The 16,271-nt window shown below is 41.7% G+C and overlaps 1 protein-coding gene and 1 long non-coding RNA gene across 8 annotated transcripts in view; one reads left to right on the top strand and one right to left on the bottom strand.

Moving 5' to 3' along the window:
- The window catches only part of SIMC1 (SUMO interacting motifs containing 1), an 88,350-nt gene extending 86,527 nt beyond the window's left edge, over positions 1–1,823 (bottom strand). For 3 of the 7 annotated variants that reach the window (XM_036995112.2, XM_036995111.2, XM_036995113.2), the window contains exon 1: positions 1,563–1,823. In XM_036995112.2, the coding sequence (XP_036851007.2) occupies positions 1,563–1,691 (129 nt within the window). In that variant the 5' untranslated portion in view covers positions 1,692–1,823. The remainder of the gene's footprint in view (positions 1–1,562) is intronic. The other 4 variants (XM_073232456.1, XM_073232460.1, XM_036995109.2 and 1 more) reach the window with 4 other exon arrangements.
- Positions 1,824–1,931: 108 nt separating this feature from the next.
- On the top strand, positions 1,932–15,967 carry LOC140848533 (uncharacterized). The gene is made up of 3 exons (XR_012129595.1): positions 1,932–2,064; positions 7,342–7,465; positions 13,440–15,967. It is a non-coding gene; the product is annotated as an uncharacterized lncRNA (long non-coding RNA).
- Positions 15,968–16,271: the final 304 nt, after the last annotated feature.

Raw genomic sequence — 16,271 nt, 5'->3', positions numbered from 1 at the left:
TTCCCTTCATTGTTTCAGTCACAATTAGGCCTCCAGTGATCCTTCCCATGTGGGTGATTACCAAATATCTCCAGTCCTGACTTTTTTCCAGAGTAGAACTCCACTGATGTCCACACTGAATGCAGCATCTGCTCTAGCCCAAGCTTGCTCCTACTCTTGTACTTGCTCTCACTTAACAAATGTTCATCTGAACCCCAATCTGTCCTCTCTTCCCTCAACGATTCTTTCATCTAATAAAAATTTATTATGGACTGTGTCCCACACTGCCCCAGCACTTAGGTACTTTGACTTACTGAGTTGTTCTACCTTGAAAATCTCATCTTAATTTTTTACTGATATTTACTGAGAATCTCTCTTGCTTGAACCACAGCAGCATAGCACTCTGTTAATTGGTCTTCCATGTAATTCATTCTGTGGTGATCATCTAGCACTTAGCCCAATATTGGGGACACAGAAGGGGCTCACAGTGGAGGCTTAGGGACCATAAACCGGTTGGTGGGAAGCTGGGAAGGGGTTGGAGGAGCAGGAGCTAGATTTGTCTTGGAGGAATATTTGCATATGAAAAAGTATTTCCTTTAATTGTACACAGATCTATACACATAACATCAGCGTGATAATTCTTTTATTTTGTGGTGTGGCTTTGGGAGGCTGGAAAGTGTGCTGAAAGACTGATGTTCAGGCCATCTGATAAAGAGCATGCCCATCCACCTTTCACCCCTTGAGTACTCAATAGTCACTTGTTGAATATATCACCTTCTATGAGAAGGACCATGAATACTGTGTTGTCCATTGTATCTCCAAACCCTAGAACCTCTGGTCCGTGGTAGGGGTTCAATAATGATTGTGGAGAATTCCAGAAAGGCAGGGGCCATAGCTGTTTTACTCACCATCTCAGGAAGAAGGATAAGGACTAAAGAGACTGAAGGAAAAAGAAATAGTGCAAGATGTTTACCTCCCTATTCCTTTAGAGTTTGGTAAATGTTTGCTAAGCTAAATAAATCACCTCCTGTATGCCTCCAAAATCGGGCCCCTGCTCGGCTGCCAGGCCCTGGAGCGCGGCCACCATCTGGCCCAGGCCCGGGGCTCCTGTTACGTCCCTGCACACATCTGTACTCACCACAAGCCAAACAATTACCCCTCCGCGTCCCTGTCTGGAGGTCCGGGCCTCCCCCACGACCCCGTCTCCCGGACCTCCAACCCCCACCGTCCTCAAGGCTCCTGAGAAGCCCACCGCCAGGCCTGCGGCTGCCGCCTACTGTGGGCTCTGGCACCCCCGCACCAGGACCTCGTGCATGTGCTCGGCCGCCGCTCTCCAACCCCAACCCGCTCCGGCTTGAGCGCGGAGCCCGAGAGGCCGGGCTGCCCTGGCCCGGGTCCGCCGCGCCCCGCTGGCGGGAGCAGCCGGGAAGGCTGCAAGGCGGGAAGCGGCTACAGCTGTGAGGCAACGGGGGTGGGGGCCGCAGAGGCAGCGGGCCGGGCCGGGGGTCCCGAAGAAGGGCGACGCGAGCCCAGGTAGCGTCCGGCCGCCGCGGGGCTCGGCGAGCGGAGGCTCGCTCACTCACCACGGTCCGGCGGGGAAGGGCGCCGGCGGTCCGGGACAGGGCCCGGCGGAGCCTCCGCGCCCGGCCCGAGCGGGTCCCCGCGGAGCTCTCGGAGCCGCTGTCGTCCGAGATCACGATGAAGTCCTCCATGGTTGCGGGCCGCGGCCGAACCAGATCGCGGACTGTCGGCGACGCAGGCGACCGCGGCGGCGACTTCGGTTGTTCCTGCTGAGCCGGCGGTGGCGACACCCGCGGCCATCACCCAGCAGGCCCCGCCCCTTCCCTCCAGAGCCCCGCCCCCGGCCGGGCCTGCCCCGCCCCCTCCCGAGCCTCGTCCCCGGCGGCCGGCGGCCGGCGACCGCGCTGGGGCCGCGGTCACTGTGCTTGACGGTGCGTTCCGTCCTCCGTTCCCGAAGAGGAGAAAAAGAGAGAAAATCGAGTCGCAGCTGGGAGCGGGCATGCAAAACGCTGAGGCTGCGAGGGCGTCCCCAGCTGCGTCCAACGGACTCAACTGTCAAGTGAGGTGTGAACAGGCCACTGACTGAGCTGTCCTCGACCTGACAGGAGAGGCCTGCCGTGAGGGTGGGGGACCTGGCCTCCCACTGAAGGGGTAGAGGGGACCCCGACTGAGGGTGGGTGACCGGACCGAGTGGTAGGAGAGATTAGGGGAAGAGCAGGCCCCATTTCTTGGTGCACATGTCTAAGTGTAGATACATTCCTCGCAGTGGAATTACTGGGTTAAAGGCTATGTTTTTGTTGCTGTTTTGTTAAATGATGCCAAATTACTCTTCTAAATTGTACCAATTTGCAGCTTTACCAACAATCTATGTTACTCAGGAATTTAAATTGAGATTTTGTTCAGTTGGTAACAGGGTCAGAAACTGAATAATGCCCAGAGTGAAGAGGTAGCAGACACCATGAATAATTAGATATTATGAATGAGCAAAGTTATAAAGATGAAAAATACCCAGTAGGGGGAGAAGTGGTAGGCAGCTGGCTGATTGTAAGGCAGGAACATTAAAATCATGATAGGATCTGTGTTATGATAAATGTGAGGTACTGACAAAATCTTATTGCTCAGGCTCCAGCAACTTGGTGTAATGTATTAACAGATCCAAAGCAAAAATGTGTTTATTGGAAGGAGATTGGTTCATAAAGGAATAGTTATCGGGTGCTATCTAAACAATGCCTAATGCAGTGATTCTAAAACTTAAGTGAGCATGAGAATTACTCAGAATCCTGGGCCCAGTCCAGAGTTTCTTGTTCAGTAGGCATGAGGGGGGTCCCCAGGATTTGCACTCCTAACAAGTTCCCACGTGATCCTGATGCTGCTACTCTGGGGGCCACACACTGAAAACCACTAGTCTAGATTTCAGATGTTCTGGCTGAATGGCTGAAATCATCCTTGTTGTGAAGGGATTTATTGAGTTCTCTTCACCAAATGCCATTAAAAATTTAATTTTTAAGATTTCGCCACTTCAAAACTGAAGGAACAAGGTGGCAGCAGACTCAGAGACTCCATGATGAACTAATGGTTACCAAAGGGGAGGGGTGTGGGAGGGCAGGTGGGGAGGGTGGGAGAAGGGGATTGAGGGGTATTATGTTTAGTACACGTGGTGTGGGGGATCACGGGGAGAGCAGTGTAGCACAGAGAAGGGACATAGTGGATCTCTGGCAACTTGCTGCACTGATGGACAGTGACTGCACTGGGGTATGGGTGGGGACTTGATAATATGGGTAAATGTAGTAACCACCCACATTGTTTTTTCATGTGAAATCTTCATAAGAGTGTATATCAATCACACCTTAATAATAAAAAAAAGAATTCCCTGCTTCTTAAAACTCTGTCAACTCCAGGCTTCTCTGAATCTGTACTGCTCTTACCACTTCTTTTCTGGCTCCTTCACAGATTCCCCTTCTACCCACTCCTTAAATGTTGATGTGCCTCAGAGTTCTGACATAGGCCACCTTCACACACTTCTCCCTGTACAATCTCAACTATTCCCATGGTTTTAATGATAATTTTTATGCTGATGACTTCCATAGGCTTATCTCCAGCCCAGTCCTGTCATCAGAGCTCCAGATGTATGTATCCAAATGTCTATTGAATCTCACTAGTACCTCAAGTTGAATGTCTAAAAATGAAATATGCCCCTGTCTTGCCTGAGGGTTTCAGCCCTGGGCAAGTTCATGTAGATTTAGTGAGACTGAGAAATGACAATGGAACTTCTTGGGGTAAAAGGGTTTATACCTGGCTTTATTTTCATGGCAGTAGGTCAAGCACTAGAATCATGTCTTGATAAGCAGTCCATGGTCTGTAATCTACCTCTATCTCTGCCTCTGTCCAGAGCAGAGCTTTTTACATAGTAACTCAGTTAATAATAGCTCATTGCGTACAGGTGTGGAAGCAGTAGCCTAGCAGTAGGCCAATTACATCATCAAATAGTTTAGGGTCAGGTGAGGATCCTGGCCATAGATACTTCCATTTCCCCCGACCCCCCAAAAAAACCCCAAACTGCTTCTCCTTCTGTGTTTCCTGTATCAGTGAGTGGTGGCACCACCAGCAAGCAATTGCTCAAGTGAGAAATCTGAGCATTGTGCTTGATTTCTACTTTTTTTCCATCAACAAGTCTATTTTACTTCCTAAATATTTGATGCACCCATTCACTTCTTTTGGCCTTAACTGTTATGATTCTAGGAAAGTTAAGATCACCTCTGGCCCAGTCTACTCTAGTAGCCTCCTATCCAGTCTTACAGAATCTATTCTTTTCCTCTTTCATTCTTTGAAATCAAGCTCTCTTCAGTGGCTCCCTGAGAACACTGTCTTACTCTTCTCAGGCTGCCATAACAAAATACCATAGACCAGTGGTTTAAACAACAGAAATTTTTTTGCTCACAGTTCTGGAGGCCAGAAGTCCAAGATCAAGGTGCTGGCCAATATGAAGACTCTTTCCTAGAGTTGCAGATTTCTGCCTATATCCTCACATGGCCTTTCCCCAATGGGTACATGTAGGGAGAGAGAGGAAAAGAGAGAGAGACCTCTTCCTCTGCTTATAAGGCCACTAATCCCATTATGAGGGCCCCATCCTCATGTCCTAATTTAACCTTAATTACCTCCTAAATGCCCTATCTCCAAATACCATCACATTGGGGGTTATAGCTTCAATATATGCATTTTTGGGGAACATAAACATAACACACTATAAACTTCTAAATATAGAGACAATATATATATTTTTGTAGGTGTGGATAAAATGAAGGTTCCTATAGCCAGGATTCTTACCTGGCCCTGGGTGGCTAGCTCACTGCACACATATGGGCAATACGTTGTTATTGACTCTTTTTAAAAAGTTCTGCCCAGTGCTCTGGGCCACATGGTGGCATGGGTGCAAGGCTGCAGGAGAGCAGAGACAAGACTGGAGGTGGCAGCACTGAGGACAGAGACTGAGGCAGCTGTGTGGGTAGAGAGGCTCAGAGGCAGAGACCGGTTTGCTGCATGAAGACTCACTCTGAGTGGACAGGATTCTAGTGATTGATCTGCCACCATGGGAATAAGGTTGTGTGTAACCCTTTCACCCAAGAATGTTCCATTGTCATTCTTTGGTCTCATTGAATCCATAGTGAACTTGCCCAGGGTTGAAACCCATTGGCAAGACAGTAGGTTATGTAAATAAATGTCATATTTATATAAAGTAAGCATATGATATATTTATATATAGTAAATATATGATTTCACTAAGCAAATTTTACCTTAAAAAAAGAAATAGAAAAAAATTAAAGTCCATGATATGCATATTATATTGTTAAGAGGTGAAGTGAAGTGTATATGTATGTCTGCAAGTTACCTTGAAATACAGCAAAAATAAGATGAATAAAAGTATAGATTGAGAAATGGATAAGCATATAAAACAAAATGTTACCATTGTCAAATCTGCAGGTAGTTATACGGTGTTCACTTTAAACTTTTGTGTTTATTTGAAAGTTGTTATACTATGTTGAGAAAAAATTTAAATTATGATTTTACTATGATTTTTTTTATTAAGGTATCATTCATATAGAATCTTATGAAGGTTCCACATGAACAACATTGTGGTTATTAAATTCACCCACATTATCAAGTCCCCCACACACATCCCATTGCAGTCACAGTCCATCAGCATAGTAAGATGCTGTAGAGCCACTACTTGTCTTCTCTGTGCTCTACTGCCTTCCCTGTGACTGTCCACTTCTTCCTCCATGTCCACCCTCCCCTACTCTTTCCCTTTGGTAACCACTAGTCCATTCTTGGAGTCTTGGAGTCTTGGAGTCTGCCACTGTTTTGTTCCTTCAGTTTTGTTTTGTTGTTATACTCCACAAATGAGTGAAATCATTTGGTACTTGTCTTTTTCCACCTGGCTTATTTCACTGAGCATAATACCCTCTAGCTCCATCCATGTTGTTGCAAATGGTAGGATTTGTTTTCTTCTTATGGCCGAATAATACTCCACTGTGTATATGTACCACATCTTCTTTATCCATTCATCTACTGATGGACACTTACGTGCTTCCATTTCTTGGCTATTGTAAATAGTGCTGCGATAAACATAGGGGTGCATATGTCTTTTTGAAACTGGGCTCCTGCATTCTTAGGGTAAATTCCTAGGAGTGGAATTCCTGGGTCAAATGGTGTTTCTATTTTTAGTTTTTTGAGGAACCTCAATATTGCTGTCCACAATGCTTGAACTAGCTTATATTCCCATCAGCAGTGTAGGAGGTTTCCCCTTTCTCTGCATCCTTACCAACATTTGTTGTTCCTAGTCTTTTCAATGTTAGCCATTCTAACTGGTGTGAGGTGATATTTTTTTTTTGAGGTGATAACTTGGTTTTGTTTTGATGGTTCGTTTTGGAAATGGAAAGGAAAAAAGTAGATATTTATATAATACTCAGTACCATTCTCACAAAAATTGAAATCTCTTGACAGTTTCAGATTTACAGTTTCAGTTTTCAAAAAATTTGTTTGCTGATCTATAAACAACCATGCTTAAAAGCAATAAGACATTCAAACTGTCTTCAAATACTTTAAGACTGTTCATGTGATATGTGGAAGAACAATAGAATTTGTTCAGACTTGCCCTCAGAGCTGCAATGAGGGGAAAACGGGGAAAAACCAGAGAAAGAATTCTACTACAATGTAAGAATTTTTCCCTGTTCCCTTTGTAATAATACAGATTATTTTATATGTAATATATATTTCCCTATAATAGTACCATATAATATTTCCCTTTGTAATAATACATATTATGAAGTGTTAATGTTCATTATAAAAGATTCATTAAGAACAAAAGTACAAATAAGCAAGTAAATAATCTCTATGATTCCACAACCCAGAAGCAACAACTATTAATATTTTTCAAATAATTTATTTTTATGCCTCGGTAAAAAACAGTTGAAATGATACTGTATTTGTGATTTTATGTCTTTATTTTTACCTCATATCTTAAGCATCTTCCCATGTCAAGTAGTGGATAGACAGTGTCTGTAGATGGCCGGAAGTTGGTCATAGGGTAGACTGAAGTGCTACAATCAGGAATATTAAGACTACTGAATCTCTAAACTCTCTAAGGTCCCAGGCCCACAATTCATTTAATTCTATACTTTTGTGGGTGCTTGAAATCAAATATTTGATGGCAGACTGCTCAGTGCCACATGCAAGGAATTATATTTCCCAAGGGAATTTCATTCCATACTATTAGGCTCTGAGAGCCCTCATTTGTATTTCCTACCCTCAGTACTTATGAACTAATAATAGATCTGATTTCAGTGCAAGAGAAAGGTGTGCTTGTCTTGGTACAGCACACAAAGGAACCTACAGAACAGCAGCCATGAAATGACATCCCCAAGACACTGCCTGCTGGGGGCTGTTTAATGATATTATATTATACAAGGTAAGACGTGCGTTTCTGTGTGGCGGGAAATGTGATTTCACATGTGACTCCAAGTAGGAAGTAAGTCTCTCTACCTGGAGATCCTTCGACACTTCTCCCACCTCAGAGTTGACCCCTTTCGCGAGGCGCTGGGTTCTCGCAGGTGTGGATGTGGTCTGGATGTTGTCCTGTGTCTTCTGGTCTCTCTTTTAGGAGGAGTTGTCTTTGTTGTATTTTCAAAAATATATGTGGTTTTGGGAGGAGATTTCCACTGCTCTACTCACGCTGCCATCTTGGCTCCTCACTCGGTGATATCTTATTGTGGTTTTAATTCAAATTTCCCTGATAATTAGCAATGTGGAGCATCTTTTCATGTGCCTGTTGGCCATGTGAATTTCTTCTTTGGAGAACTGTCTGTTCAGCTCCTCTGCCCATTTTTTAACTGGCTTATTTGCTTTTTGTTTGTTGAGGTGCATGAGCTCTTTATATAATTTGGATGTCAACCTCTTATCAGATATGTCATTTATGAATATATTCTCCCATACTGTAGGATGTCTTTTTGTTCTACTGATGGTGTCCTTTGCTGTACAGAAGCTTTTTAGCTTGATGTAGTCCCATTTGTTTATTTTTCCTTTTGTTTCCCTTGCCCGAGGAGATGCATAAGGAAAAAGTTGCTCATGTTTATATTCAAGAGATTTTTGCCTATGTTTTCTTCTAAGAGTTTTATGGTTTCATGACTTACATTCAGGTGTTTGATCCATTTTGATTTTACTTTTGTGTATGGGGTTAGACAATAATGCAGTTTCATTCTCTTGCATGTAGCTATCCAGTTTTGCCAACACCAGCTGTTGAGGAGACTGTCATTTCCCCATTGTAGATCCATGGCTCCTTTACCATATATTAATTGACCATGTATGTTTGGGTTTATATCTGGGCTCTCTAGTCTGTTCCATTGGTCTATGGGTTTGTTCTTGTGCCAGTACCAAATTGTCTTGATTACCGTGGCTTTGTAGTAGAGCTTGAAGTCGGGGAGCATAATTCCCCCTACTTTATTCTTCCTTCTGAGGATTGCTTTGGCTATTTGAGGTCTTTTGTGGTTCCATATGAATTTTAGAACTATTTTCTCTAGTTTGTTGAAGAATGCTGTTGGTATTTTGATAGGGATTGCTTTGAATCTGTAGATTGCTTTAGGCAGGGTGGCCATTTTGACAATATTAATTCTTCCTATCCAAGAACACAGGATGTGTTTCCATTTATTGGTATCTTCTTTAATTTCGCTCGTGAGTGTCTTGTTTTCAGAGTATAGGTCTTTCACTTCTTTGGTTAGGTTTATTCATAGGTATTTTATTCTTTTTGATGCAATTGTGAATGAAATTGCTTTTCCTGATTTCTCTTTCTGCTAGTTCATCGTTAGTGTGTAGGAAAGCAACAGATTTCTGTGTATTAATTTTGTATCCTGCAACTTTTCAGAATTCAGATATTAGATATAGTAGTTTTGGAGTGGATTCTTTAGAGTTTTTTATGTACTATATCATGTCATCTGCAAACAGGGACAGTTTGACTTCTTTCTTGCCAGTCTGGATACCTTTTATTTCTTTGTGTTATCTGATTGCCATGGCTAGGACCTCCATAACTGTTAAATGAAAGTGGGGAGAGTGGACATCCTTGTCTTGTTCCCAATCTTAAAGGAAAATCTTTCAGCTTCTTGCTGTTAAGTATGATGTTGGCTGTGGGTTTGTCATATATGGCCTTTATTATGTTGAGGCTCTTGCCCTCTATACCCATTTTGTTGAGAGTTTTTATCATGAATCGATGTTGAATTTTGTCAAATCTTTTTCTGCATCTATGTCGATGATCATGTGGTTTTTGTCCTTCTTTTTGTTGATGTGGTGAATGATGTTGATAGATTTTCTAATATTGTACCATCCTTGCATCCCTGGAATAAATCCTACTTGATCATGGTGGATGATTTTTTTGGAGTGTTTTATGAATTCCGTTTGCTAATATTTTGTTGAGTATTTTTGCCTCTGTGTTCATCAGGGATATTGGTCTGTAATTTTCTTTTGTTGTGGTGTGTTTGCCTGGTTTTGGTATTAGAGTGATGCTGGCCTCATAAGATGAGTTTGGAAGTATTTCCTCTTCTTCTACTTATTGGAAAACTTTAAGGAGAACGGATATTAAATCTTCAGTAAATGTTTGATAAAATTTAGAGGTGAGGCCATCTGATACAGGAGTTTTGTTCTTAGGTATTTTTCTTATTACCAAATCAGTTCTGTTGCTGGTAATTGGTCTGTTCAGATTTTCTGTTTCTTTCTGGATCAGCCTTGGAAAATTGTGTTTTTCTAGAAAGCTTTCCATTTCTTCTAGGTTATCCAGTTTGTTAGCATATAATTTTTCATAGTATTCTCTAATAATTCTTTTTATTTCTGTGGTGTCCGTAGTGATTTTTCCTTTTTCATTTATGATTCTGTTTGTGTGTGAAGACTCTTTTTTTCTTGATAAGTCTCACAAGGGGTTTATCTGTTTTGTTTATTTTCTCGAAGAACCAGCTCTTGCTTTCATGGATTCTTTCTATTGTTTTATTCTTCTCAGTTTTATTTATTTCTGCTCTAATCTTTATTATGTCCTTCATTCTACTGACTTTGGGCCTCATTTGTTCTTCTTTTTCTAGGTTCATTAATTGTGAGTTTAGACTGTTCATATGGAGTTGTTCTTCTTTCCTGAGGTAGGCCTGTATTGCAATATACTTTCCTCTTAACATGGCCTTTGCTGCATCCCACAGATTTTTGCGGTGTGGAATTATTGTTCTCAGTTGTCTCCATATATTGCTTGATCTCTGTTTTTATTTGGTCATTGATTCATTTGTTATTTAGGAGCATGTTGTTAAGCCTCCATGTGTTTGTGGGGTTTTTCATATTCTTTGTGTATTTTATTTCTAGTTTCATAACTTTGTGGTCTGAGATATTGATTGGTACAATTTCATTCTTTTTCAATTTACTGAGGCTCTTTTTCTGGCCTAGTATATGATCTATTCTTGAAAATGATCCATGTGCACTTGAGAAGAATGTGTATCCTGCTGCTTTTGGGTATAGAGTTCTGTAGATGTCTGTTATGTCCATATGTTCTGATGTGTTGTTCAGTGCCTCTGTCTCCTTACTTATTTTCTGTCTGGTTGATGTCCTTTGGAGTGAATAGTCTGTTGAAGTCTCCTAAAATTAATGCATTGCATTCTCTTTCCCCTTTCAATTCTGTTAGTATTTATTTCACATATGTAGGTGATGCTATGTTGGGTACATAGATATTCATAATGGTTATATGCTCTTGTTGGACTGACTGCTTTATCATTATGTAATGTCTTTCTTTGTCTCTTGTGACTTTCTTTGTTTTTAAGTCTGTTTGTCTGACAGAAGTACTGCAACTCCTGCTTTTTTCTCACTATTAGTTGCATGAAATATCTTTTTCCATCCCTTCACTTTCAGTCTGTGTATGTCTGTGGGTTTGAATTGAGTCTATTGTAGGCAGCATATAGACAGATCTTGTTTATTATCCATTCAGTGACTCTATGTTTTTTGATTGGTGCTTTCAGAACATTCACATTTAGGGTGATTATCGATAGGTATGTACTTATTACCTTTGCAGGCTATAAATTTGTGGTTACCAGAAGTTGAAGAGTAACTTCCGTTCTCTCTCAGAGTCTAACTTAACTCACTTAGTATGCTATTACCAACACAATCTAAAGGTTGTTTCTTTTCTCTCCTTCTTTTTCTTCCTCCTCCCTTCTTTATATATATCCTGTGAATTTTATCTCTTAGAGATTATCTGACTTCAGATTCATAGCCCCCAGGCATGTACTATTACAACTTCAAAACAGTTATGTCAGGCTCTGTCTCAGTGAAGAGCAGTGGGATACATTTATCACAACCGAGGTTCAAACATTTGTGTTTACAGAATATGAAAAAGCACAAGGGAAAATGAAATAAAAACCACATATATCACACAAAAACATAAAATTAATACAGAAATACAAAGAATTATGTTTATAACATGGAGGTTTCAGATAATATTAAGTATGAAATAAAAATGAAATTTTTATGGTCCTCCATAGTGGCCCCCCAGGAAAGCAGAGCTTTTTGAGCAGCAGAGGCCCTAAATCAGCCAGGACAACTCTTACTGTGCTGTGAAGATGCCTTGTAGCCATTCTTGTCTGTGTCGGCAATACTGCTGCAGCCCTTCCCCAGTGACAAGAAGAAAAAGGTCTTGAAGACCAAAGAAAACAAAACTGTTAAGGAGTCAGGTTCTTATATCCTTGATAGAATTCTTTAAAAAAAAATTATCATTCCTAATCGTTGTCAACTCTTGCACAAAGCACCAGAATGTGCACAATCTGTACCTTTTAGGACACTAAACCAAATATATGCTCGACACACTGCTTGATGTACTAATTAGTGTAACTTTTTCCCTGCTATGAACTTTGTATAAGCCATCTTCATACAAAGAGGGACAGAGCAGTCTAGCCAGTGTTCTCGGATCAACTGTCATCCTGGGTCATGGACCTCAGTAAGATTCTGAATAAACTCTACTGTTCTTAATGCAGTGACTGTGTGGATTTCAGTCAACCTAAGAATCAGAGTGTAGATTTTAGGGTCAATAACACCTAAGTTCTAATCTTTGGTCTGTCCAGTATATCTAATACCAGCCATGTGTTCTGGTGCCTTTCAGTTTCCTTTTCTGGGACTGGAACATAAAAATTCTCAGTGTATGTAGGAAAAAAAATATGCTGGCATATGAAGAAGATTCCTGAAAATGAAAGTTAAGGAGGGAAAACTAGAGACCAAATAGTTTCCCACTTCAAAACTTTAGTGACTTTGTTAGGGGAGCATTGTGTATTTTCCTCAGTTCTTGACCCCACTGCAGCAAGGAATTGAAGGGCAGAGACACAGTAGTGAAGCAGCGCATAAGTTTTATTTAAAGTTATTTAAAGAGATAAAGTGCGGGCAACCTCAGGGAGGAGATGTTGGGGGGAAAGTCAGTTCAGAGATGCAGGGAAGTCGGAGTACAAGGTGAGGAAGAAATTTTATTAAAGTGAGAGTGTCAGAGAATGGCAGATCGGAATAATAAAGGAAGTTCATTGAACTGCTATTCATGGGGGCACATCCCCTGCTAACTCCTTAAGCCAGTGTCACCTGGTGTCCAGTGTCTGCTTGGATCTGCACAGTGTGGGAACTTCCCTACTGCCCCAGGATTTGGGGGAGCTGCAGAGCACTGTATGGAGTGAGATTATGTTCTGCGAACTTCCTAGAGACAAAGAAAGGAGCTTTCAGGCAGACTACTAAAGAGCATGACCCTAAATTGCAGTTCTGTCCAGGTCACTAGGCCACGGTCATTTGCAAGCCCAGATCTGATCTCTCTGCAGTCCCTCCTTATTTATCTGAAATACAGAGGGAGTGAAGGTTTGAGCTTAAATCCGGAGGATTAGAATGATAAAGAAAAGTAACAAAGATACTTACCACTGGAAAAGCACAGAGACAAAACGTTATCAATTGAGCAGTGAATTTATTTAAAGCAAAAAGGGGGAAGGGGAAACATAAGAATCAGAGTGTAGATTTTATACAGTAACACCTAAGTTCTAATCTTTGGTCTGTCCAATACATCCAGTACCAGCCATGTGACCTGGGGAAAGGGGAGTGTGGGCTACCTTAGAGAAGAGGCTCTCAAAGATTGGGAACAGGTTATGTACTTAGAAAGTGTGGGCGAAGTCAGAGAGAGGAGCGCCCTGAAAGGTTGGGAAAGAGTTTAATTATTAAATTTACATGCTTAGAAAGTGCGGCGACCTCAGAGAGAGGTGTGCACTTAAGGGTTTAGAGTCTGGGGATTTATAGGAGCAAAACTTAAAGGGGAGTGTGGACTTGTTAAGTGGTCCCAAAATGTTCATATTTTATACATTAAGTTTCTTTTAACTTAACACAAGAAATTTTCTGCTTTGATTCCTTTCCAGGATATTAGTTTCTGTCTGGAAGCATATCAATCAAGACTGTCTTCCCTGCCTCCAAAGTGGGCTGAGTTATTGTCTGTTTGATTAAAATGCAATTTTTGCTATAAGATAGAAAGAATCCTTCCTGAATAAACTGGGCCTTTTAGCAGGTGCTAAAGTAAATCTCACAATGGTATGTGCTAATTGACACAATGAAAGCACAGGCTATGCTGAGATACTTTTCTTTATCTGGGGAGTATTCAACATTCTGGGTCAAGTTGCCCTTCTGAGCTTTAATTGACTAACTCATTAACGCTTGAGTCTTTTCTGGCTTTCTAGTTTTAACTGGTTAACTCTTTGAGTCTCTTCTAGTGGGCTTTACTAGCCTTATCCTCTTTCCACCCAACTCTTATCTATTTTCCTGCCTAACAACTTCATTAGTATTCTTTGGACTCTAAAAAAGTTTTGAAGTCTCCAAGAATTTCTGGTTGCAGCAGGGTAGGAAATTTCATTTCCTAAGGCCATTCTCAGAGCTACGCGTTTACATGTGGCTCACTTAGTATTTAGGACCTAACGACACTCCCCTGTGCTGGTGGTAGAAATGTAGATTGTTGGAATCTTGTCACAGGTGTTTTGGCAATATTTATTTAAATAATAAGTGCATATGTGCACAAAAGTTTGTATAAGGATGCTCACTGCAGCATTGTTTGTTAAGCTTAAAACTACCAGTTATTTTATAAGCAAAACGGGTTTCTTTGGGAACAGCAGAGAACTGCAGTCTGGGACAAGCAAGCTATGGCAAAACCACAGGCATGTCTGGAGAACAAAGGCGAGGAATGCCCTTTTATAGCAGAGAGGGAGAGAGTTGAGGGGGATTAAACTCAGCGAAAAAGTCCCCTGGAGGAAACTGAGTCCCACCTGTCACGGCTGCTTTTTGGCTAAGTTGTATCTCTCATTGGCTGGGCTGTTGCTGGGGGAGGCAGAAGCTCTTCCCTTCTACAGTGTTAAAAGTAGCCCACGTGATACCAGTTGCAAGGACTCAGTTTCTTTGCGGGGTTTGCAATTGAGGAGGCATGGTTAGTGTTGAGAGCTCCCCATGCAGGCCTCCTGACTCCATGTCAATGAGGTTTCCCTTTAATTTTCACATGTTCTTAAAGCAAATTCACAGACACTAAGTATCCATCAAGGGGATCAGCTGAATAAACTATTGTACAGTCATATCATTAAAGACTGCATCCACTTCTTATTTGTTTATTATAGAAAATAAGTTATGTAAGGAATGCTACGGGGTTTTCTTTTTTTTTTGGCGGGGGGGTTGGGGGGAATAGGATTGATACACACCTATCTACCTCTCCCATATTTACATTTAAACTATCTCTGGAAGGCCACACAAGAAATCTACTGCTTTTCAGAAGGGAATTTGGGGACACTGAAGAGAGGTAAACTTACTTTTCACTCTATTCCCTTTTCTATTTTCTACATTTGTGACCAAGTGCATGTGTTACCTTATAAAAAAGATTTGCCACCGCCTCACCACTAAACCCCTCTCCCAGCCCACAACCCTTTTCTAGGGCCTTGGCTGGTGCTGGCAGTACACCCCATTGGCTTATTCAGTTTCATCACTGGCTGCTGAACTTGTGGTTTAAAATAGGGGTGGAAAGGATGGGGAATAATCCACGGATGACACCATTGGACATTTACTTTTTACTATGTATCATTTATATATTTGCATAAGTAATCATGTACATACAGTATAATTTAAAAACATTCCAAGACCCCTTCTCAGTACCAGCTTCTTACCCCACAAACTCCTAGTCTTTTACCCGAGACAAGCTCACCAGCAGGTCCTTCTCCAGCAAAAAGTAGAGGGCCTAAAACTTAAAAAAATTTTTTTTATTAAGGTATTATTGATACATACTCTTATGAAGGTTTCACATGAAAAAACAATGTGGTTACTACATTTACCCATATTATCAAGTCCCCACCCATACCCCAATGCAGTCGCTGTCCATCAGTGTAGTAAGATGCCACAGATCCACTGTGTGCCTTCTCTGTGCTACACTGTTTTCCCCGTGATCCTCCACACCATGTGTACTAAACATAATACCCTTCATCCCCATCTCCCTCCCACACCCCTCCCCTTATCGCTGGTCCCTTCTTGGAGTTGGTGAGTCTGCTGCTATTTTGTTCCTTCAGTTTTTCTTTGTTGTTATACTCCACAAATGGGAAATCATTTGGCACTTATCTTTCTCCACCTGGCTTATTTCACTGAGCATAATATCCTCCAGCTCCATCCATGTTGTTGCAAATGGTAGAATTTGTTTCTTTCTTACAGCTGAATAGTATTCCATTGTGTTTCTGTACCACTTCTTCTTTATCCATTCATCTACTGATGGATACTTAGGTTGCTTCCATATCTTGGCTATTGTAAATAGTGCTGCAATAAACAGGGGTGCATATGTCTTTTTGAATCTGAGAAGTTGTATTCTTTGGGTAAATTCCAAGGAGTGGGATTCCTGGGTCAAATGGTATTTCTTTTTTTAGTTTTTTGAGGAACCTCCATTTTGCTTTCCACAATAGTTGAACTAGTTTATATTCCCACCAGCAGTGTAGGAGGGTTCCCCTTTCTCTGCATCCTCACCAGCATTTGTTGTTCTTGGTCTTTTCGATGCTGGCCATCCTCACTGATGTGAGGTGATAGAGGGCCTAATACTTTCAAGGGAGAGACTGACGGGTGGGGATCTACCCTAGAAAAGAGGAATTTTACAGATGGGGAACTAATATTTAGAAGGAGAGCGTTGGTTTCCTTCTTCGATTAAGCAGAGACACAAATATACCTATCATGCAGTAGATAAG

The sequence above is a fragment of the Manis javanica genome, chromosome 1 (assembly GCF_040802235.1).
Source record: "Manis javanica isolate MJ-LG chromosome 1, MJ_LKY, whole genome shotgun sequence".
In the NCBI taxonomy this organism is placed as follows: domain Eukaryota; kingdom Metazoa; phylum Chordata; class Mammalia; order Pholidota; family Manidae; genus Manis; species Manis javanica.
This window is presented reverse-complemented; position numbering and strand designations above follow the sequence as displayed.